At 42.3% G+C, this 23,998-nt stretch overlaps 1 protein-coding gene across 7 annotated transcripts in view; it reads left to right on the top strand.

Moving 5' to 3' along the window:
• The window catches only part of Zfat (zinc finger and AT hook domain containing), a 289,108-nt gene that overhangs the window by 63,957 nt on the left and 201,153 nt on the right, over positions 1-23,998 (top strand). For all 7 annotated transcript variants that reach the window (XM_013521342.1, XM_013521341.1, XM_013521339.1 and 4 more), the window contains one exon: positions 14,077-14,253. In XM_013521342.1, coding sequence (XP_013376796.1) covers positions 14,077-14,253 — 177 coding nt within the window. The remainder of the gene's footprint in view (positions 1-14,076; positions 14,254-23,998) is intronic.

The raw sequence follows: 23,998 nt of genomic DNA, 5'->3' as shown, positions 1-23,998 counted from the left end.
GGAGACCCTGGCCCCAGCCCACGCCCACGCTCACCTGTGCTGCTCAGGCAGAGCTAGTCGCTGTGTCTTCCCACCCTCAGGTCAGCGCAAGCGCGCTGCTCCAGGTTGCTGCTGCTGTACAGAATGTGGTGGGAAAGCCGCTTAAGGTGTGAGCATAACTGTTGGGCGGTTAAGAACGGACCAGGCAGTGGCTGGCCGTGATGAGCACAGTCTGTGCTCAGCGCTGACCCAGTGTGCCTGCTGGGGTTGGCCTGATGCACCTGGGTTGCGAGCTCAGATCCACCTGCTCTGGAAGAGCAGCATTGTGAGGTGGTGAGTGGCTGTGTTCCTGCAGTGCGCCCACCTGCTGCGTAACCTTGTAATGCCGTGCCTGGCCCAGTTTACTCATCTTAACGTGGGAGCAGCAGCCCCTCCTCCTGGGTTAATGTGGAGGTTAAACAGGGTGATGGGCAAAGCACAGCATCTAGCAGAGCTGGGAATCAGTAAATGATAGCCTTGTTTTTGAGCTATTCCGTTGTAATGCCCTGATCAACCACCAGAGGGCAGTATAAGCACGTGTATGGGGCCTGCCCGTGGCTATGCCTGGTTTGCCAAAAAGCTATCTACCTCGAGCTTCCTGGTCCACTGTCACCTGGTTTTGGATCTGTTATCAAACTGTACATTTGGCATGCTTTGTAAGTGTGTGGCCTGGTGAGTTGTGTCACCCACATTTGGCACTCTGCTGTTTTCCAGTTTATTATTCCTTGAGTCAAATTGCCACAGCAAATTCCTTTCTTGTACTGTATAGCTATCCTTCTCAGTATACGAAATAACTACCTTCTACCACGATGCTGACTTGGGTTGGGGGTTCCAAGACTGGCTCTCCACACAGTGACCACTGTAAATGTTTCTGGAAGTAGCAAATGATCTTCCAGCACAGGGTTGGGCACGTGGGCAAATGTGCCTGGCAGTTAGCATGGAAGGTCTGGGTTACATGTTGGTTTTGTTATTTATCTGCCTGAGGCTCCTTGGCAGTTTACTAACTTCTCGGAGCGCCAGGTTTCTTTTCTATAAATGAGGATTGTGATGGTGATGATGGTGATGGTGGTGGGGGTGGTGATGATGTTCACGGTGGTGGTGGTGAAGGTGACAGTGGTAACAGTTGCACCATTTCTTTGGCTACTCTACCGGGCAGTAGGGAGAATCAAATGTGGTCACAAATGTTAAGGTCTATGTGAACATTATTCACTGAGGGGGCAGTGAGAATATTACTCTGCAGCTTGGCTGCACTAGGAGGTTGGAGGTGCCACTGCGGGACATAAATCTTACGCCTCCCTTTCCTGTGGCAGACTTGTGTAAACTTGCCTAGGACATCCAGCTCTGGGGCCTTTGAGGCCCTTTCCTGGCTGGTCTCCCTGACCCTGAGCAGGACCTCAGGTCCACCCATGTCAGCCTGGGGACCTGCCAGTTTGAGGGTTGGCTGCCCAGACCCAGCACACCCACCAGGGTTCGGCTTCTAGTGCATAGAACTTTTGTGTCAAGGCTCTTTTTTGCCATCAGCTCTGAGTCTAAATTGATTTTGCTACTGGTTAAACCAATTTCCCCTTGGCTTTCCCTTTTCTCCCCACCCCCACTTCATCCCCCTTCTCTTTCTGTCTCTATTTCTGGTCATTTCATCAGTGTAACATATAATATGAAAGAAAAATAGGGAGAGGCACAGGCCATATCCGTACTCCCCCCCCCCCCCCCCCCGTGAAGTGTCTAATCAGCCTCAAAAGCAGTATCAAGAACTCAGTGGCTGTGAGGACTGTTTTGTCCTGTGTCCATGGCTGTGGCCTTATTTTTTTTCTCAGTCTGTGGGGGCCAAAGCTTGGTAACTTGTCTGAGACCAAAGCTCTTGGACGATCAGTAAGTCTTCCTTTCACAAGACAAACGCTTGATTATTTTATCACTCAGAATCCCTTTATTTCTAATGTCAACTTAATGGTTCTTAAAGTTTAATTTTTCTTGGATTGCACATGTAAACCCCGTTGTGACAGGTGTGACAAACTCAGAGAAAGGCCCTAAACTAGCAAATGGTTTATCCCCCGACCCAGGGCCAGTCCCTGGCTCTGACTTGTGTCAGGGAGCTGTGTGCACAGCGCAGAGTTCCAGTCCTCTCTCCTCGCACTGTCTGCCTCTGCCTCCTGCTTCTCATATCAGTTCCATGGCGCCCCCTGCAGGTGGGCATCCTTCCCGGTGTCCTCCACCCGGAAGGCAGCCCTCAGGCCACACTGACCTGTGGACTTGCTTTGTCTGTGTATACCCTAGCATCACCTATAGGATGATGGAAAATGCAGTGAATGCTTAAATTTAAAAACTTATTACATTGCCAAAAACTTATTACATTGTTTGAATAAGTGGGTTTGAAGCAAGGGGACTTGCTTTGAAGAGGATGAATGGCAATGTGTATTGCTGTAATACATTTTTAAAATTTAAGCATTCACTGTAGATTTTGATTGCTCTGTGCGTGTGTGTGTGAGATCCCCCACCCCTCTGGAAAATCTCATTTGCGTGCAGGAGATTTGGAAGACAAGTTCAGCTTTTGGGTGCCTGGTGAGTCCCTTGGAGGCAGCCCCATTTGGCTGGCAGCTTTCTGTGTCCCGGCCTCTGGATGGGCTGGGCCTTCTGCTGGGGAGACCTCACCCCACCTCACTGGCTAAGCCGCACTCTCTAGTAGGGCTCCTTGAGGAGCATCCCTGGCTTCCCTTCACTGCTGCCTTCCTGCCCTGGAGATGCCAGTGGGCCTGTCCTGCCTGGAGCCTGCCCTTCCGTCTCTACACCGTCTCTACGAAATGACTGTGCTCGTTTCGAAGGCAACGTTTTGAAGGGCTCCTCCAGGGCCGTGATCTCTTCAGTCCTGCCTGCCTGGCTTCTGCCTCTGCTCACCCTCCTGAGCTGTCTCTCCACCCCTAGAGCACCCTCCCTGCCAGGCCAGTCCCTTGACCAAAAGGTCTCCTATGTTCTGCATACACCTGGCGCACAACTCAGGATGTTCTTGTGTGGACCCACGTAGCCTGTTTTCTACTTCTCGTGATTTTTAAGCTCCTTATGAGCTCATCAAATGGCTTTGAAACTGCACAGGCCAGTACAGGAAGGTACAGCTTTCTCATCAATAATACAAGATAGTAGCCTCTTCAGGTCTGACTTAGTGCCAGGGCCCCTGGATCCCGCTGTGTAGGTTGTACACTACTCAAGGGCATGGCATGTAAATGGGCTCATTTCACATAATAGAGTAAGTACAGTATTGTGAAGGTCTTCCACAGTTTGTAGGAGAGTGCATTATTCCAACAGTCTGAGTTACTGTGGCTTCTTCCTGATAGGGGGTGCTAGTGTCCTGAGGAAGAGGTGCCTTCTTGTAGTGCTCACCGAGGTGTCTTGCGGGCTGGCAGCATCCCGACAAGGCACACGTGTTGGGAGAGAGATGGCGCTTGGTACTCAGGAGACCTTTGGTGCTCATTTCGAAGGCAGCGTTTGTCCTGGAGGGCTCATAGCCTGAGTGTGCAGGGTGCAGGGGGAACATGGGGCCTGACAGGGCGGGGCGTGGGAGCCAGGCTGCCCAAGTTCACTTATGTGTTGCTGGACCTGCTCAGTCAGAAAGACGAAATGTTACTGCAGTTCATTAATTCACTCAAGTCATAAAACCTCTAAAACCAGGAGATCTCTTACAGCTGTTCAGATAAGAGACCAGCTGTCCTGGTTATTTAGCAGCATTCTTGTCTTTTTGAGTGCTATGTAAAATATCAGTACTTATTAAAATAATTAAGTTAGTTGGGTAAATACAACAATAAAACATATTTCCTAGATTGGCCTGAAGATTAAATATCCCCAGCGCGAGCCTTCGCGGTGCTGGCCCACCTGAGGGCTTGGTTAACGTAAGCTTCTGTCTTCCACTCTTCCACCTCTTCCTGTTTCAGTCCCACTTGTTTGGTTCCAGCAAGTCTTCAGAAGTGGGGCGATGTGGTGATGATGTGGTGATGATGATAAAGATGATGACAACGTGGCTTGTTGACAGCTGTTTGAAGGTTATGTAGAGTAAGCTAAAGAGAAGGGAGGTATTTGTCCTAAGCTGATCCTCCCCTGAAGTTAAAGGAAAAAGGTTTTTAAAACAGTACAAAGCTGCACAATATGGGACTTTATTCGCTACATTGGATTGTGGCAGCAATCTGGCTCTGTGTTGTTAAACTATTTCCTCTCCTATGGGGAACGTGCTAGTTCTTAAGAATTTAATAACTTAAGAACAAGTGAAAAACAGCAAAATAAAAATATAGCTCAGGATGTATTTGTCACCCTCCTCTCAATCTTAGCTTTGGCTGCTGAACTCTCTTTAAAGTCAATAAATCCAATGAAAAGATAGTTACAAAGCAGAGAGGATGATTTATACTAATAAAGGAGAGGAGGTGAGAGGTTTTTAAAGTATAGCTTTTAAATGCAGGATTTAATGATCTGTATAGCATTTTGTCTTCTGTGGTTATTGACAGATGTTTAAGCATTTTGTAATTGTCGTTCCATCCCCACTTAGGGGGTGGTTACTAGGTCCCTGATGGCACCATCACCAGGGGGAGATGACCGTGGGCCAGTGGGGCTCTGGCTACACCTTGTGAGCAGAGGTGATGAGGGAGATGTGTGACACACTGCCAGCCCTTCAGGTCCCAATCTCCATACCACTGCTCAGAGATTGCCTGGGGCTTCCTCACTGTGCCTCTGGGAGCTCTCACAGAGAGACCCTTGTGAGCCTTAGCTACTGTATAGCATGGCTGGAGTGAACGGATCACAGGCAAATCACCTAGCAGTGTGTATAAGTCTTCTCAGTACTGTTTTCCAGAGTCCAGACGATTTTGTGTTATTTTCTTTACAACTTTGTGTTTTATGATAAATGTTTATTCATAGGAAGTTGCACAGATAATAGAGAAAAGCCTCATGTTTATTTTGTCCAGTTTGCCTTAATGATTACATGTTTAAAATACCTTTTTTTGGTAAAATACACATAACCTAAAGGTGAACCTTTTATACCACTTTTGAGTACACGGTTCAGTAGCATTAGGTACATTCACGTTGTTCTACAATAGCCACCATCGTTCATCTACAGAACTTTCTCATCCTGATAGTTACATCTGATGTAACTATTATACAGCCTCACAGTCAAAAAGTTGCTTCAAGTGTGCAGAATTCAAATCCGTTTTTATCACGTGTAGATTTGCTGAAAATATTGTGCCAGTTTGAGTGATTTGTGCCTAGATCTCTCCCCAAAGCCTCATGCAGTCATAGGTGGAGTTTTCCAAAGGTGGCTGGATCTAGAGTGTGTGATGCTAGGATTGATTCATGGTCAGTGCTAGGATTCAGGACACTAGGATTAAGGGTATGAGTGACATCCACCCTGAGGGTAGTGTTGTAGTTTCTTCTACATTGCTCTCATTGCTGGGACAAAATACCCAACACCCAAAGTTAAAGGAGCTCACAGTATGTAGAGGTTTCAGTCCATAATCACTTGGCTCCAAGGCAGGGTGGTGCAGCACTGGGGCAACAGTCATGGCAGCAGAAGACAATAAAAACAAGAGCAAAAGGGGCAAAAGGAGGGACCAAGCCTCTTTTCCTCCCTTATATTGTATGCAAGCTCCCTGCCCCAAGACAGGTGCAGCACTCACACTGCTAATCCCAGCATTAGACAATAAACCAGTCATAATCTCTAGATTCAGACATCTACAAAAAGCCCACCTCCCTTGACCATATGAGGCTTTGGGGGGATATCCAGACACAAACCAGAACAGGTGGGTGGCCTGGATAAGATATAAGAGACAGAAAGAGGATTGTCACTGGTCACTTGTAGCTTGTTGCCTTCTGCCAGCCATGAACTATTTCTTCTCTGCCATGCCACCCTGCCTTGGAGCCAGCCAACTATGAGCTGAAACCTCTGCAAACAATAAGCTACACAAACCTTTCTTCCCTTAGCTTGTGGGTGTTGGGTGTTTTTGTCTCAGCAACAAAAAAAGTAACTAAGACAGAATTTGGTACCAGAGAAGTGTGGTCATTGTTATGACTGTACCGGACCATGTGGTTCAGAGCCTTGGAAACTGGCTTGTGGGAAGAGTTTGGAAAGGTTTGGAGGTACTGGCTAAAAAACCAGCCCTGGAATGCCTGGCTTCCAGGCATTGGTGGGAGATTCCCACCAGTTGATGGGAGATTCTGGGCTCCCATCAATTGCTTCCAGTAAAGACAAGGCTCGGGAGATTTCTGCTGGGAAAAAGGATGGCATTGGGTGTTGGACTCCAGATGGTGTGTGCTGTGCCTTTGCAGAAAGTGTGTTTACTCACGTCCAGAGAATTTGCCTGAGACCGAGATTAAAGGCAGAGGACTAATTAATCTGGCAGAAAAAATTTCAAGGCAGTCTAATGTTGAAGTGGTGGCATGGCTACTGTTCGGGGATTTTTTTGCCAGATTTATGTTGAGAATGAAGAGCAAAGAGCTCAGCAGGGTGATTCAAGATGTTTTGAGTTTGGCCAGAAAGGAGCCCCAGTAAAGCTGTGGACTGCAAAGATACAGCAAAGGAGAATGTGATTGCTGAGAGGGAACAGGGTGATGAAAAAGTTGGCCTGAGAGTATCACATGAAACAGCAGGACTCCACCCTGTGTAGCCTCAAAATTGAAAAAGTGAAAGGTTTTGCTTTGAGAAGAGAGCCCCTGAGTACCATGTTCCAGAATGACAGCGGCCTAGGGAAGTTGTTCCACAGGATTTGATTCATAGGCACTGGACCCCTACAGCCAAGAGGGAGAAAGAGAGAGAGGGAAAAAAAAGAAAAGAAAAACAGTAAGTATAAATGGCCTATAAAAATGTGAAAATATGTTCAGCATCTTTGGCTATTAGAGAAATACAAATAAAAAAAGTTTCAGTATTGTTGAAAAGTCAAAGTCCAACATCACCTCTGAAATTTAAGGCAAACTCTTAGCTGCAAGCCCCTGGACAAATGAAAAGAAAGTGAAACATTTCCAACATACGATGGCACAAAATAAACATTACCATTCCAACGGCATAAATAAAGGGGCAGAGAGGAGGAAGCCTGGCTGCTGCTCTAGCTGGTGGCAGACCTTGGCAAAATCCCTCTCTCTCTTTCTTCCTCCCTCCCTCCCTTCCTTCCTTCCTTCCTGCCTGCCTTCCTTCTTGAGAGGTGTCTATTCATTTCAACTGCCCATTGATTGACTGGGTCTTTTATTTTTGTTTTAATTCCTTATTCTAGATATTAATTCTCTGTTCATTGAGTGGCTGGCAAAAAATTTTTTCCATTCTGTAGGTTGTCTCTTCACTCTATTATTTGTTTAATTTGCTGTGTAGAGCTTTTTCATTGCTATAACCCCATTTGTTGATTCTTGATATTATTCTTTGGGCAATTTGGCGTTTGTTTAGAAGGCCCTTGTCTGTGCCTATGTCTTCAAGAGTTTTACTAATTTTAATTTCCAGAAAATTCAGTGTTTCTGTTTTTCTATCTAGGTCTTTGATCCACTTTGATTTGATTTTAGTACAGGGGAAAGATATGGACTTAGATTCATTCTTCTGCATATGGATTACTACTTCTCCCAACATTTGTTAAAGAGGCTATCTTCCTAGCATATATTTGTGGCCCTTTTATCAAAAATTAGATGACTAAAGGTGCATGGGGCTGTTTCTGCATTTTCAATTCCATCCCATTGTTCAACCTGTTTTTGTGTGCTAGTACTACACTGTTTTATTATTGTAACTCTGTATTATAACCTGAAATCTGAGATTGTAAAACCTCATGTTTTACTTTTTTTGCTCAGAATATTTTGGCTATTCTTAGTATCTTCTGTTTCCATACAATTTTTAGGATTTCTTTTTATAGTTCTATGAAGAATGCTGTGGTTATTTTGATTGGAATTACATTAAATCTATGGATAATTTTTGGTAATAGGGCCATTTTGACAACAGTGGTTCTGCCTGCCCAGGAACAAGGGATATTGCCCCCTTTTCTCATGTTCTCTTCAGTCCCTCTTTCTCAGACTACTGTAGTTTTCATTGTAGAGGTCTTTCACTTTCTTGGGTAGGCCAGTTCCTAGGTATTTAATTTTCTTGAAGTTACCAAGAATGAATTGTTTTCCTGATTCTTTCTCAGTAGGTTCACTGTTAGTGTACAGGAACACTATTGATTTTTTCCTGTTGACTGTATATCCTGCCACTTTGCTGAATTTATTAGTTCTAAGAGTTTTCTGGTGGAGCTTTTTGGGTCTTCTATGGAAAGGATCATGTCATCGGCAAGTAAGCCTGTTCTTCTTGTTGTTTCCAGATTGCTGACTCTTGTCCTGTCTCTGCCCAGGAGGTGGAGAGCAAACCCAAAGCGTGTCCCCTTTTTGCTGTTCCTGTGGTCCCCAGGTGGTGAGATGGCCCATCTCTCCTCTACTTGCAGTCTTCGCGTTTGGCCTTATCTAAAAGGTCTAGGTTATTAAGCTGTTCTTAGTGAGAGGAATAGGAAAAAGTTCATCTGTACCATTTTTGTGGAATGTGGCCACAGCCTTGGGTGAGGTGTGTGAACACTGGGATGCCTCAGCCTGAGCTGCGTCTCTGTGCAGGCTGCCTGGTTTCTGACCCCTGATGGCTCCTGCATTTTCCTTAGTTGCTTGCAAGGCCCGGACCCAGGCACTCTGTGTCTCGGGCTGCCCTTCTGCCATGTCTCTTTTTGCCTCCAGCCTGCCCTTACTTTTTAGTTTCATTCAGTCAGTTTTCATTTGGTTAAAAATGTTCCAGGGTGCAGCTGGGAGTTCATGGGATTGAGAAGGTGCTGACAGCCATCTTCTTCCCGTCCTGGTTTGGATGCGAGTGTGTGGCCACATTACGTAGGCCATGACCTACGTGTGCTTTGTCCTCAAAGTGCCTTGAAGGAGAGTGGGTGCCGAGCCTGGGTCCTATGGGGTGTTTCTATTCCAGACCCTCATGCGTGTCTGTCTCCCCATGAGTCCTGGCTGACTGTGTCCTGCTGAGACTTCACACTTAGACTGGAGGGTCTGTGGAGGTCTTTTCATAGGTCACCCTGCTTCCAGACCTGCGTATAGTATGTCAGAAATACACATAGTCACAGGCCTTCGCCTGTAGATACAGTTAGAGGCCAGAAATCCTGGAATCCTGACCTCCTTGTCCTGGGCAGTTTCCAGGAGATTGCTCAGGCATTGACACCATTTCTAATGATGTCTCTGTAAGAAAGAGTGTTTTGTGTTTTTACTTAGATCCCTGAGACCTTCTGTATTAGTGGCACCAGATATCTCCTGTGTCCTCCTATGCTGAGCCCAGCTCGGGGCTGGAGGGCAGAGGGAGCATGGGAATACAGGGCACTGGGGGACCCCAGAGAGATAGGGAGCGGTTTGCATGAGGTTTCAATGATATCATCACCTCTGTACTTCTCTGTAGCTCCCTGTATGTCTGTGTGTCCGTTTCTTTCTCTCAGACACAGGTAAAGTTCCGAAAGGTGCACAGTAAATGCTTCGGTGATGCTCCCAGTTTTAGGGAATGATACAGTGCTGCCTGTATAGGCTATAATTTGGAATTTGACTATTTGACAGTGAGTGTGTACTCATATGTGAGTCTGTAGTAAATAATAACAATGGCAATCAAAGCTGGCATAAGGGCCAGGAGACTTGACGCCAGAGGCCTGTGCTGTTCCATTCCGTTTCCCTGCCTGGAGACTTACAGTGGAGGGACTTGCCAGGAGCAACACTAGGAGAGCGAGGATGCTCTGGATGGCAGCTGGTGCCAGAACAGTCTTCATGTTAGCCAGAGCCTGTGACTTCAGCCCCCTAGCTGGACTGACTTTCCTTGCCCCTTTTGTGGAGGGCCTTGAGTATCAGGAGCGGGCCAGCTCTAGCTGACCACTTCTGCTGCCATGGGCAGACACCAGGTACCTATGGTCATATCCTGCCACTCCCACGGGCCTCCTTGAGTCAAAGGGCCCAGTCACCCTCCTGGTCTCCATCCCAGTTTGTAGCTGTCTTCAAGGAAGGCTGGGAGCAGAGGGCTTGTTTCTTTTTGAGTCCCCAGGGCAGGCAGGGAGGCTGGAGGTCCAGCTAGGGCCTGATTGTTTTGCAGATCAGAAGTGCTGATTTGTTTACATAGTTGTCTTGAGGTTTTCCTTTTGAATAGTGTAGATTAGCTGCTTAAAAACTGGCAGATAATTCATAGGAATTTTGTGCTCAAACCGCAAACTTCTGCGGATTTTCCTTGAGCCGAATACATCATTTTCCCTTTGAATTCTTTTGTTAAGGATGAGAGCACAGTAATTGGACCTAAAAATGTATCCAAATTATAGCATCTTCATCAGAATTAGCTGACAACATAATTATGATTGTATTTCAGGGTACAGATACATTTTTCATATTAGTCACTATAAAAGTGAAAGTGGCTTCGGTGTTGTTATTTTGTCAGACTAACAGTTCTTCCTCTTTGGAGGTGGGGGATGTGGCGTAATCTGGTGCCCTCTTTGTGTGCCTTGGCATTTAGCTCTTTACCTGCTGCTTTCAAATATCCCAGGAAGCACACGGTCACCCTCCCTGTCTGGGGCTTTGTATTCAAGAGGGTGTACCATGTGCTATGCTGTAGACTTCTGGGACATCCCATTTTTAAAGACAAGATTAGACTGTCAGCAGCAAAGCATAGCCACCGGCCCACACATCTCCTGTATCTGAGCTGCTCATGTCTGGTCAGGGGTAGCCTTCCTACTGCTGGGCCCGACTCCTCTCCTGTAGACCTGTGTCTCAGGCCTTCCTCTCTGTTCTCAGCCTTAGATAGGCCTCCTCCATCACAGTTTCACCCCCAGGGTACTAGGACACTCCCACCCCTCTCTTTGCCGCAGGCCACTTACTGTTTTTCAGGTGCACTGAGGTCACGTATTCTCAAGGGCAGGTGTAATAGGGCTCTGTGGGGTGGGGGTGGGAGGCATGCAGAGAGCTTGTGGAGCTCATTTGCGGGGGGCCTCAGGGTGGACACTGAGCACGAGGCCATCCCTGCTGGACCTTCCAACCACAGCTGCTTCTTGTCTTTGCTCATGACCATCTGACTCTCTGGGAGCTGCCAGTCCCTACCGCAGTGATTGTGCCCAGTCCTAGGAGTTCTGCACGTGTTCGCACAGGCCCTGTGCAGGTAGCAGGTGCACTCATTTATCCTGTGCCTGCCTCCCCACTGCCGTGTCGCTTGTCTGTTTTTTCCCTTGTGTCTGCACATTGCCCGATTTCCTGCAGCTCTGAACTCCAGCCATCCCCTGGCTGCGAAGTCTCTTCTGCCCCTGGTGGCCTCTTTTGCTCCAGGCCTTCTCCACTACGCCCCATCTCAGGGCCACAATGCACAGCTGAACCTGCAGTTGTGTGAGTCATCTTGGGTCTCAGTGCCCATCTCTGCCTCCACCCCGAACTCCAGACCCTGCCCTCTGCCTAACAGAGTTCTGTATACAGAGAGCACTGGAACTAAGTGCTTACCCTAAGTGACAGCAGGTGGCCAAGGTGCTACCTTGGGGCGCCAAGGCCTTAAGCACTAGTGTAGCTGATTGCTAGTTCCTTCCCAGTCGTCTCTGGCAAAAGTAGTTGTGTTTATTTATCCCTCCAGGTGATGTGTGGTGTGCCCTTGAGGAACCAAGGATACTTGGAGGCCAGTTGGGAAATTATAGACCACAAGACACAGTTATTCTGTGATGTTCCTTGGTGTGTCTGTCTTCTGGGTGAAATGTTTGCCTTCTCTTGGTGGGGCTGGCCTTTGATTCATCCCCGGGTCCCCAGGACTAGGATGGGGTTTGTGGCTCCTGCTCAACAGGAGCACCAGTGACCAGGCATGAGGTTGGTAAGTGAGTAGGAATTGGCTCTTCACTGCCACGAGTTTCATTTTGACATTGCGGGGTATAGGCCTAAGTAGTTTAGCTTTAACTTGGAGAAACTCAGTCAGCTTGTGGTGTACAGTCAGACGTATCTGTGTCAAGGACAGGCAACAGTGTTTGGGCTCTGCTTCCTGCGCACTGTGACTGGAGCAAGTTGCTTCTCTTCTCCCAGCCCCCAGTTTACTCCCCTGTGGGCAGGGGGAATTACAGACCCTTTGCAGGTAAATCATAGCCTTGATGTAGGAAGGGTGTTGTAAACAGTGTGGTCTCCTATAAAGAAAAGAGTATTGCTGAAAACTCTTCATGTTTGGGAATCATTTTGGGTTCCTTTGGGGTAAAACATTATTGGCAAAAATATTGATTGCTAGAGTTTCATTGACACAGCAATGTTCTGCTTTGTTAAATTTCCATTTTATGTATTGGTTGGTAAGAAAGAATTCCCTGAGGTCATTACCACTCTGCCTGCTCAAGATCAGGCCCTTTCTGTGACTCCAGAAAGGGCATCACTCTGGGGACTCCAGTACCTTGGGGATCCCTTCTTCATCCCAACAAAGCCTCAGTGGCCTTTCGCCTTTTTTGTGTCTTCTCTTTCTGGTAGGGAAGTTTTGCTATAAGGAGAAGGATAAAAGTAGGGTTGGGAGAGGGAGGGAGTGCGGATCAAGAGAGGTGTTCATTGTAAGGTGGAAAGATGGAGAGTATGTTTGCTGGCCAGTGGGGGAGATCCAGTAGAGAGGGAGACATTGATCCAGAAGCAGAAGTGACCAAAATGACATTGGTGAGTGGGTGAGAGGGTCGGGTTGTGAACACATAGTGGCCTTCTGCAAGGAGTCTTGAGAGCAGGCTTCTTCGGTGTAAGTGGAGAATTTAAAGGTGACCACCGCACCACTTCAGTGTTGCCTAGGTTTTTATCTCCCTGAGCCAGGCATTGTGGACACTGTCAGTGATGAAAAGACCCTGCTCTGGGTAGACACTGGCCTACCCTTACCTCTTTGATGCCACTCTGTGTGTGGATCCTTGCATCAGCAGAGGCAGGAAACAGGTGAGCAGTAGGTATGGTTGGAGACACTGCCTCCTGGGAAGCAGGAAGCCCCGGCAGTTGCTGCAGGTGGGGAGGAGGAGGGATGAGAGGTGTACTGGCATAGACACATCTCCTCAGGTAGAGGTGTCTATCTATTGTGGATGAAGAGCAAATGTAGAAATCCTGTGGGATTGCCACGCATGTTGAGAGTACCCTGGGACCACTGAAGAGGGTTAGTGGTAGCCAGGCAGCGTGGTATAGGTTTCTGCTGGTTCTGAATGGCTGTGGGCACAACCAAGGTGCACCAAGATGGGCTGGACCAGCTGCAGTTCCTGCTGCTGAAGAGGCTCATAACCTGCTCTTCTTGTTTAACTCCACTGACATAGAGATCACGCCAGCCTCCCCATGGTCTCCCAGCTTTGTGGCATTTAGGGACAATAGTTGAGAATTTAACCTCTGTCTGGCTGACTTCAAAGCCATCATCCTTTTCCTCATACCAATTCATCTTTTCAGTGTAAATGTAAAAATAACAACGAAAAAACCTGGCTTGTTTTGGATCCTATGTGCCTATAATTATTTCATCAGACTCAAAAATGAATGTTTTTACTCATTATGTCTTCCTGCTTAGTATAATGGAAGGAACATAATGGACTATTAGTACATTTTGTGAACAGTGATAATGCTTAAATAAGAATTAGGTGGCTTTAAAAAGCAACAGGTCCCTATTCTTGTTTTGTTTGTAGTTACTGTGTCAGTCATCAAAAGGTGCATTAGCTCTTGAGAAATGCTACTTTGGTCAGTGTTTCCATGTACCTGATTTGCCAAGGAGTCTAGCTGGGTGTATGAGTGCTATCTGAGTGGCTCACTGTGTGAGTGCAGGATTTAATCAAATGCCAGGTTAGCATTGAACTTGGCTGTGCTCTGCTGGGGTCTGAGCTTGAGAGTAGATTGGGTTAGAGGGAGGCCCCCGCTAGATACTCACTGTCCAGAAGGACAGAGACTTCACAACACTGAAGAAAGACTTATCTGGCACCCAAGGCCATCCAAGACATCCACAAGAGGGACACAGTCTGTCAGAGGCTGGAAGTTGTGCGAGTAGCCCTTAGTGTTTTCTTTGGTAGCTGGAAGTAATCACTGTTGATGTAGAAGTGGAACAAAATATTTTTTTTTCTTTCCTTACAGAAAACACGGCCATTTTCATGTGTAAATGTTGTAATCTTTTCTCGCCAAGCCAATCGGAACTACTGTCCCACGTCTCTGAGAAGCACAGGGATGAAGGAGTTAATGCAGATGACATCATTATTCCCCTGAGGCCTCTGAGTACTCCTGAACCCTCCAACCCCAGCAAGACTGGAGATGGTAAGGGCAGCTGGCGCGCTGGGCTGGGGCCTGTGGATGCTGATACCTTCTTAAGTACTGCGACACCAGTTATCTGTTTTGTAGGCACGCTGAAGTCACAGTAGTTGTGCAATTATAGATTTCTCTATGTCAAATTATGTCTTTGCACTGCCTATCCTGGGCCCTATTGTAGGTACTTCTCCAATATCTGGTTGGCAAGTAAATGAATGAAGGTAGAAATAGCCAGTGGCATGAAAAAGTGAGCTTGTCACCAGACCAACGTGGCTCAAACCTAACTCAGGCATCTGTCAGGTGAAATACTTGAATGATGTCATTCTCCAAACCTCACTTGCTTACCTGAAACATGAAGACAAATATGCAGATTAAGTCAGAGGATATAAATATAACACCTAGGATGAGACAAGAAGACAATAAAGGGAGGATATTGTTTTATACGATCAATAAATTAGTATATGTAATCTTAGAAGGAACATTTCCAATCTGATACTGTAAACATGGAACAAGAATTCGAATTGCAGAGTTTGAGTCCTGCAGAATCCTTTAGGCTCACAATGTTTAAAGTGAGGTATATCTGGTCTGCTGTGTCCAGACATCTCCCACTGAATGGTATCTGATGCAGCAGGTGTGTGGATAGAGAAGCAATCCAGACACTGTAATTAGGTCCCCACAGACTACAAAGAACATATATATATATAGTACAGGAGGCACAGCTGCAAACAAGTTTGGAAACACTTCCCCAATCTATTTTTATTAGATGAGGAGCAACAGCCAGTCTCCTGTGCAGCAACCCAGTACGTGGTGGTGATTGTCCCCTTGCAGGATTCGTTAGCTACACTAATAATCCAGTTGCTCTTTCTTGGGAATATCCAGATTGGCATTTCTAAACAGTCTGGCTTATTGATCATCTGTTGGACACTGTTAATAAGGAAAGACTGCAGACAAAACATGTTTGGTTAATAAGCCCCTCTGGCCCATTCCCAGAGTGCTCAAGAAATATACCTGACAGAATAAAATTATTTAGAAGCTGGGAAATTCTGCTACTTACTCTTAGTGGCATAAGATGAGACACTAAGAAAATCTAGCACTTGAAACTAGTAATGGCAAATAAGGGGGATTATTAGTATTTATATCATAATCACCATCAGCTAGTGTTGATGGTGTGCTTTAGCTCCTCATGGACCTTGTGAGGAGATCTATCTTCCTACTGAATTATCTTGATACTCTTGTCTAAAATCAGTTGACAAATACGTATGTATTTAATTTTGGACTCTTATTTTGTTGATCTATTTTAGTCCTTATGCGACTGCCATATTGTTTAGATAATCATAGCTTTATACTAAGTTTTAAAATATGTATGTGTGCAGGGGAGGGGTGTGAATCTTTCAAGTCTGTTCTTTGTCAGAATTGTTTTGGCTTTTGAGGACTGCTTGTAATTCCAGAATAATTTTAGGATAAGCTTATCTATTGCTTCAAGGAAAGGTAGTTGGAAATTTAATAATATTTCTTTTGGGTCTGTGGCTCAGTTTGGGTCCTGCTGCCATCTTAACAATATTAAACCTTCCATTTCATGCTTTTTATTTATTTGGGTCTTTAAATGTCAGCATTGTCTTGTAGATTTCAGTGTGCAGGTGTTATACCTCCTTAACACTTTTATTCATACATGCTGTTTTAAAATATTATGACTTTAATTATTTTTATAATTTCATTTCAGACTGTTCATTGCAAATTTATAAATGCAACTTTTATTTAATCTTGTATCCTGCAATCTTGCTGGATCAGTGTATTGATTTAATTTTTTATAGCATATATTTGCAGTACTTAATGAATACATTCATTGTGCGTAATTGGTACATGTACATGACATATCTAAATTCTTTTTATGCCCACTTCCCCAATTCTACCCTCCCTCCTCCCTCCGTCTCAGTTCCCTTTTCCATTTGCAAAAGATCTACCTCCTTGTTTCCTATCATGTATGTTTTATATTGCTCTTTAATTTACTTATACTTTGGGTTTCTCATATAAGAGAAATCACAGGCTATTTAAGCTTGTGCATCTAATTTATTTTACTTAACATTATGGATTCAAGTTGTATCCATTTTTTTTTTACAAATAACTCCAGTTTATCCTTCTTTACAGTAGGATAATACTTCATTGTATATAAATACCACATTTTCTTTATTCATCTGCTGATGGGCATATAGACTATTCTAAGACTTAGGTATTATGAATTGTGCTACTGGAACATGGATATGTGTATATCACTGTCTCTAACTCTTTTGGGAAGGCATCTATGAGGAGAATGAATTGCTGGGTTGAATGGAATTTCTATTTTTAGTTATTTGGGGAACCTCCATATAGAGTTCTACCAGCACTGTAGAGGGCTTCCTTTTATTCCCATAACCTCACCAGCATTTGTTATTATTTGATTTCTTATTGATAGCCATTATGAGTTTAAGAATTTTACCTAATTTGTCTTCCAAGAGATTAAATATTTGTTTTAATATTTAGATATTTGAACCATTTTGATTTTAGTTTAATATATGATGGGAGATATGTGTCTAACTTTAATCTTCTGCATATGGATAGCCAGTTTTACTGGCACCATTTGCTAAAGAGGCTGTCTTTCCTCTTGTATATGGTTTGGTCCCTTTGACAAAGATCAAATGTTCCTTGGGGTTGTTGCTGATTATTCTGCTGTGCTCCATTGATCCAGATGTCTATCTTTGTGCTACTACCATGCTTTTTTTTTTTTTTTTAAATAACTGTAGCTTTGTAATGTGACTTGACATCCAGAATTGTGATGCCTCCTGCTCTCCTCTTATCTAGAATTGCTTTTGGTATTCTGGATGTTTTCTGCTTCCATAGAACTTTAGGGTTGTTGTCTCTGGTTGTATAAGGAATGCTGTTGGTGTTTTGCTTGGGAATGCATTAAATCTCTATATTAGTTTTGGAAGTACGGCCATTGTGAAAATGTTGGTTCTGTCTGTGCAGGAACAGGGAATGTCTTTTCATTTTCTGATGTCCTCTTTGATCTCCTTTTTTCAGAACACTGTAGTTTATGCTGTAGCGGTCTTTTACTTCTTTGCTTTGGTTAATTCCTAAGTATTTAATTTTTTCCTTCATGCTATTGTGAATGGTATTTTTAAAAATTGTCTTATTGGTGGGTTGATTCTTGTTGTACAGGAATGCTATTAATTTTTGTGTGTTGATTTTTGTATCCAGCAACAGTGTTGAATTTGGTTATTAATTCTAGGAGTCTTTTGGTGGAATTTTTTGGGTCTTCTATGTAGATGTTCATATCATCTATAAAAAATAATTTGACTTTTTCTTTTCCTATATGTGTCCCTTTTCTTTTGTTCTTCATCCTTCCTTTTCTTCCTCTTCTACTTCCTCCTCCTCTTTTTCTTCCTTTTCTTCTCTTCAGGTCCTGGGTTTCTCCTAGTTGGTAGAGTTTTTTATTCAATTGCATATTACTAGATTGTTCAGAGTTTTTATGTTTTCTTCTCCTCTTCTTCCTCTTCCTCCTCTTTTTTTTTGACAGGATCTCACTATGGCCTTGAATTCACTATGTAGCCCAGGCTGATAGAACTCTTGGCAATCCTCCTACCTCAGCCTCCTGAGTGCTGAGACTACAGGTTTGTGTAGCCATTCCCAGCTATTTCTTTCTTTTGTCTGAGTGCTCTGGCTTATGTTTCAAGTGTGATAGTGGACATCCTTGTCTTGTTGCTGATTTTAGAGGGAAAGCTTTCAGATTTTCTCCATTCAATATGTTGTTGGTCATTGGTTTGTCAAAAATGGATTATATCAGATTAAGATAAGGTCCTTCCGTAACTATTTTCTTCAGGGTTTTTATCATGGATGGTGGTTGGATTTTGTCAAAGGCTTTTTCTGCTTTGATATGATTATATAATTTTTGTTTCTGATTCTTTTTATGTGATATACTTATTTTGATTTGTATATGTTGAAACATCTTAGGATCTCTGTGATGAAGCCTACTTAGTCATGATGTAGGGTCTTTTTGATGATTTGTTGCCTGTTTGTGGTATCTTGTTGAGGATTTTAGCACGTATGTTCATTAAACGATTAGGCTCTGGTTTTCTTTTTTAGTTGAATCCTTGTCTGTTTTTGGAATCAGAGTAATGCTGGCTTCTAGGAAATTAATGAGTTTGAGAAATATTGGCATGATAGCCTCCCTGAAGATCTTATTGACTTAGGCAGTGACTCCATCAGGTCCTGGGTTTCTCTTGGTTGGTAGAGTTCTTTATGTAATTGCATGTTACTGGATTGTTCGGAGTTTTTATGTTTTCTTTGTTCAGTTTTGATAATTCTTATATGTCTAGAAATTTGTGTATTTCTTCAAGGTTCTCCATTTTGTGGAGAACAGTTTTTCGTAGTAGCTACTACTGATCTATTGGATTTCAGCAGTATCCATTGTGATTTTCCCTTTTTCTTTTTTTTTAATTGGTGCATTTTAGGTATATAAAATGATTACATTCATCATAGAGAATTTGTACCTGTACGTGATATAACTTGATTTTCCCCCTATTCCCCAGCCTGCCCTTCAACCCTCCTCTCCTTCCCATTTACAAAAGCTTTCTTTCCAGTTTTTCTTTTTCATTTTTGCTTTACTTTTCCCTTCTTTCCTTCATCCATCCCCTCACTTGTTCCCCTCCTTATTTGAAGATTTCACAGTCCTATTTCACAATACCTGTTACACATTTTGGTCCTTATTTACACTTTTAGTTTCTCAGACTTGAGAAACAATGTAGTATTTACACATGTATGTCCAATTTATTTCACTTAAGAGTATGGTCTCGGGCTAGGGGTATAACTCAGCGGCAAAGCACCTGCCTGGCAAGCTCGAGGTCCTGAGTTCAATTCCTGGTCCAAAAAAAAAAAAAAAAAAAAAAAAAAGAGTATGGTCTCTTATGTATTTGTTTGCCATTTGTATTTCATTATCTGAGAAGTGTGTATTCATCTCACCTGCCCATTTTTGGATTGGGTCTTTGAATTTGGGGGGGCTGGTGTTTTTTAATTCTTTATATGTTCTAGATAGAAGTACTTTGTTTTTTTTATTTTAAAAGTAAAAGGAGGAAAATATTAACAGACAGACAACATTTTACAAAACAGCAAAGGAACAGTACAGACAGTACGGAGTTACAAACAAAGTGGTAGGGAATTAACAATGCTTGTTGTATTACATATTGATATCTTCAAAGTGGTTTCTCATGAAAACAGATATAGACATGCAATGCTGATCAACCAAGGACTCACTGACAGTTTCTTTCAGCAAAGAAATACAAGGCAGTAGAACAACCATGTTGACTATCCTGCATATACATACAAAGAAAATTTCTCCTTCTTTCCCTTCTCTTTTCCCACATCCCTTTACCTTTGAGTGCTTTCCTATCAATTCACAATGTCTATCATATCTCCTAGTTTAAATTAACTCTTTCAGGTTTTACACTAGTGAAACAATGCAGTGCTTGCACATGTATGTTTGATTTATTTCACTTATGAGTATCGTCTCTAGTTGCACCCATTTACCTATAAAAACCTTGAGTTTATCTTTCTTTATAGCTGAGTACTACTCCATTGTATAAAAATAACCCATTTTTCTTATTCACTCGTCAGTTGGTAGGCATTGGGGTTGTTTGCAAGATTTCGCTATGACAAATTATGCTGCTGTAAACATGGGTGCAAATGATGCTTTTAATTTTTCTGGGAAAATACCCAGAAGGAGAATGGCTGGATTAAATGGGACCTCTAGTCCTAACTTTTTGAGGAATCTCCAGATTGATTTCCAAAGTGGTTGCATCAGTCTGCACTGCTACCAACAGTGGAGAATGGTTCCTTTTTCCCCATAGCCCCTCCAGCATTTGTTATTGCTTGATTTTTTTGATGGTAGCTATTCTTACTGGGGTGAGATGAAATCTTTGTGTTGTTTTAATTTGCATTCCAGTGACCAATGATGTTGAACATTTTTTCATATATTTATTTGGCATTTGTATTTCTTCATCTGAGAAGTGTGTATTTATCTGATGCCCATTTTAGGATGGGGTCTTTGAATATGGGGAGTCTGAGTTTTTTAATTCTTCATATGTTCTAGACATAAGTCCTTTGTGTGAGGGACAGTTGGGTAGAATATTTTCCCACTCTGTGGGTTGTCTTTTCACTCCATTGGTGATTTCCTTTTAAGTACAAAAGCTTTTTAATAGGATGAGATCCCAGTTGTTGATTCTTTGAAATGTTTCTGGGGCAGTTTGGGTTTTGTTCATGAAGGCCGTACCTACCGCTATGTCTTCAAGATTTCGACCTACTTTCTCTTCCAGTAGATTTAGTGTTTCTGCTTTAATATTTAAATCTTTGATCCATTTTGACTTTAGTTTAGTGCATGGTGATAGAGATGGGTCTAGTTTTTAGTCTTTGGCATGTAAAGAGCCAATTTTTGGGCACCATTTATTAAAGAGGCTATCTTTCTTCCAGTAAGCATGTTTGGCCCCTTTGTGAAAGATAAAGTGGCTGAGTGTGTTTGTAGTTGTGTCCACATCTTCTAATCTGTTCCACTGGTTCTCAGGTCTATTTTTTTTTTTTTTTTTTGCTAGTACCATGCTTCTTTTGTGACAGTAGCTTTGTAGTATAATTTTAAGTCAGGGATTGTGATGCCTCCTGAGTTGTCTTTATTGCCCAGGATTACCTTTGCTATGCTAGGTGTCTTCTGGTTCCAGATGAATTTTAGGAGTATTTTCTCTAGTTCTTTTGAGGTATGCTAATGGTATTTTGATCAGGATTGCATTAAATCTGTATAACAATTTTGGAAGTATGGCCATTTCCACTATATTGGTTCTTTCTATCCATGAGCAAGGGGTATCGTTTCATTTTCTGATGTGCTCTTCAATCTGCTTTTTCAGAGTACTGTAATTTTCAATATATAAAGCTTTTACTTTCTTTGTTAGATTGATTCCTAAGTATTTCATTTTTTTGGATGCTATTGTGAAGGATGTGGTTTCCCTAATTTCTCTCTTTATATGTTTGTTGTGTACAAGAATGCTATTGATTTTTGAATTTGATTATTAATTCTAAGAGTTCTTTTGATGGAGTTTTTGGGGTTTTCTATGTAGAGTATCATGTCATCTGCGAATAATGATAATTTAACTTCTTCCTTTCCTATCCTTATTCCTTTTATTTTTCTCCCTTGTCTAATTGCTCTGGCTAATGTTTCCAGAACTGTGTTGAAAAGGAGTGGTGATAGTGGACATCCTTGTCTTGTTCATGATTTTAGAGCAAAAGCTTTAGTTTTTGTCCATTTTTGTCCAGTATGATGTTGGCAGTTGGTTTGTCATAGATGGTTTTTATTAGATTGAGACAAAGACCATCTGTTCCAATTTTCTGTAGGGTTTTTTTTTTTTTTTTAATCATGAATGAGTGCTGGACTTTATCAAAAGCTTTTTCTGCATCTATTAAGATGATCATGAGATTTTTTTGTCTCTGGCTCTGTTGATGTGGTATATTACATTCATTGATTTGCATATGTTGAACCATCCGTGCATTCCTGGGATAAATCCCACCTGGTCATGGTGTATTATTTTCTTGATGGTTTGTTGGATTCCATTTGCTAGTATTTTATTGAGGATTTTTGCATCTATGTTCTTTAGGGAGATTGGCCTGTAGTACTCTTTTTTGGTTGTATCTTTGTCTGGTTTTGGTATCAGGATAATACTTAATTCCAGGAAAGAGGGATATTCCTTCCCTTTCAATTTCATTAAAGAGTTTAAAGAGCATCGGCATTAGATCTTCTCTAAATTTCCTGTATAATTCAGCAGGTCCTGGGCTTTTCTTTGTTGGTAAGTTTTTCATTACATTTTCAATCTCGTTAACTGATATTGGCTTATTGAGAATTTTTATATCTACTTGATTCAGCTTTGGTAATTCATATGTATCTAGGAATTTGTTCATTTCTTCTGTCACTTGCATCCTATGAGAGTAAAGATTTTTGAAGTAGATATTGATAATCTTCTGAATTTCTACCAGATCTGTAGTGACTTCACCCTTATCATTCCTCAATGCATTAATTTGAATCTTTTCTTTCCTTTTATTTGATAAGGTTGGCTAAGGGTTGATCAATTTTATTTATTTTTTCAAAGAACCAACTCTTCAATTCATTAATTCTTTGCATTATTTTCTTAGTTTCCATTGTGTTAATTTCTTCTCTGATCCTTATAATTTCCTCCCTTGTGTGGGCTTTGGGTTTGTCTTGCTTTTCTTCTAGGGGCTTGAGGTGTAACATTAGATTATTTGTGCTGCTTCTGTTTTCCCAATGTGAGAATTCACTGCTATAAATTTTCCGCTTAGGACTGCTTTCATTGTATCCCATAGGTTCTGGTGTGTTGTGTCTGCATTCTCAGTTAGTTGTAGATATTGTTTAATTTCTTCCTTTATTTGATCTGTGACCCATTGGTTGTTTAGGAGGGTATTATTTAATTTCCACATGTTAATGGAGTTTTTGTGGTTTCTTTTGCCATTAATTTCTAATTTCATTGCACTATCGTCAGATATTATGCATGGAATAATTTCAGTTCCTTTGCATTTACTTAAGCATGTTCTGTGGGCCAGTATATGGTCTATTTTAGAGAACATTCCATGTGCAGCCAAGAATGTATATTTTGATGACGTTGGGTGAAACAGTCTAAAAACATCTACTAAGTCCATTTGTTCACAGGTTTGGTTCAGTCTGGTATTTCTTTGCTGATATTTTGTCTAGTTGATCCATCTCTTTATAACAATGGGGCATTGAGGTCTCCCATTACAATTGTGTTATTGCATATTTGATTTTTCATGTCTATTAATAATTGTCTTATATAGATGTGTGCTCCTGTTTGGTGCATATATATTTATCATTGTTAATTCTTCCTCCTAACAAGTATGTAGTGACCTTCTTTATCCCTTTTGATCATTCTTAGTTTGAAGTTGACATTATCTGCAAAAATAATAGCTACTCCTGCTTTTTTCTGGGTTCCTGTTGCATGGAAGATTGTTTTCCATCCTTTGATTTTCAGTCTATGAATATTTTTGTGTTTAATGTGTTTTTTCTATACAGCATATTGCTGGATCTTGTTTCTTGATGCACTCTGCCAGTCTGTTTCTTTTGATTGGTGAATTGAGACCATTTAGATTGATTGTTATAACTTATATGTATTGGCTTATCTTGGTTAAGGTATTTTCCTGCTATTGGTTCCCTGCTTTGCCCTGTGTTTAATTGCTTGCCCTGCCTGGTGGTTTCTTTCTGTTGTTGTTCTTGAAATTGTGGTCATTTTTATCTCTGTCTAGAATATCTTTTAGTACTCTTTGTAGCACTGGTTTGGTGTTCATAAATCTCTTTAGTTGTTCTTTGTTATGAAAGTATCTTATTTTTCCATTAATTTTGAAAGACAGTTTTGCAGGGTGCTTCAGTCTGGGGTGGAAGTTGTTTTCTTTAAGGACTTGAACTACTTCACTCCCAACTCTCCTTGACTTGAGGGTCTATGTTGAGAAGTCTGCCATGACTCTTATGGGTTTCCTTTATAAGTGATCTGTTTCTTAAAGCTTTTAATATTCTGTTCTTGTGCTGAATTTCTGGAATGTTGATTATTGTATGTCTGGGTGTAGTTTTATTTTGGTCGTGAATGTTTGGAGTTCTAAATGCTTTCATTTATTTGTATGTGAAATTCTTTATCCACACATGGGAAGTTTTCTGCCATTATTTCTG

This window comes from Chinchilla lanigera, unplaced genomic scaffold (assembly GCF_000276665.1).
Source record: "Chinchilla lanigera isolate Chin_1 unplaced genomic scaffold, ChiLan1.0 scaffold00060, whole genome shotgun sequence".
NCBI lineage: Eukaryota > Metazoa > Chordata > Mammalia > Rodentia > Chinchillidae > Chinchilla > Chinchilla lanigera.
This window is presented reverse-complemented; position numbering and strand designations above follow the sequence as displayed.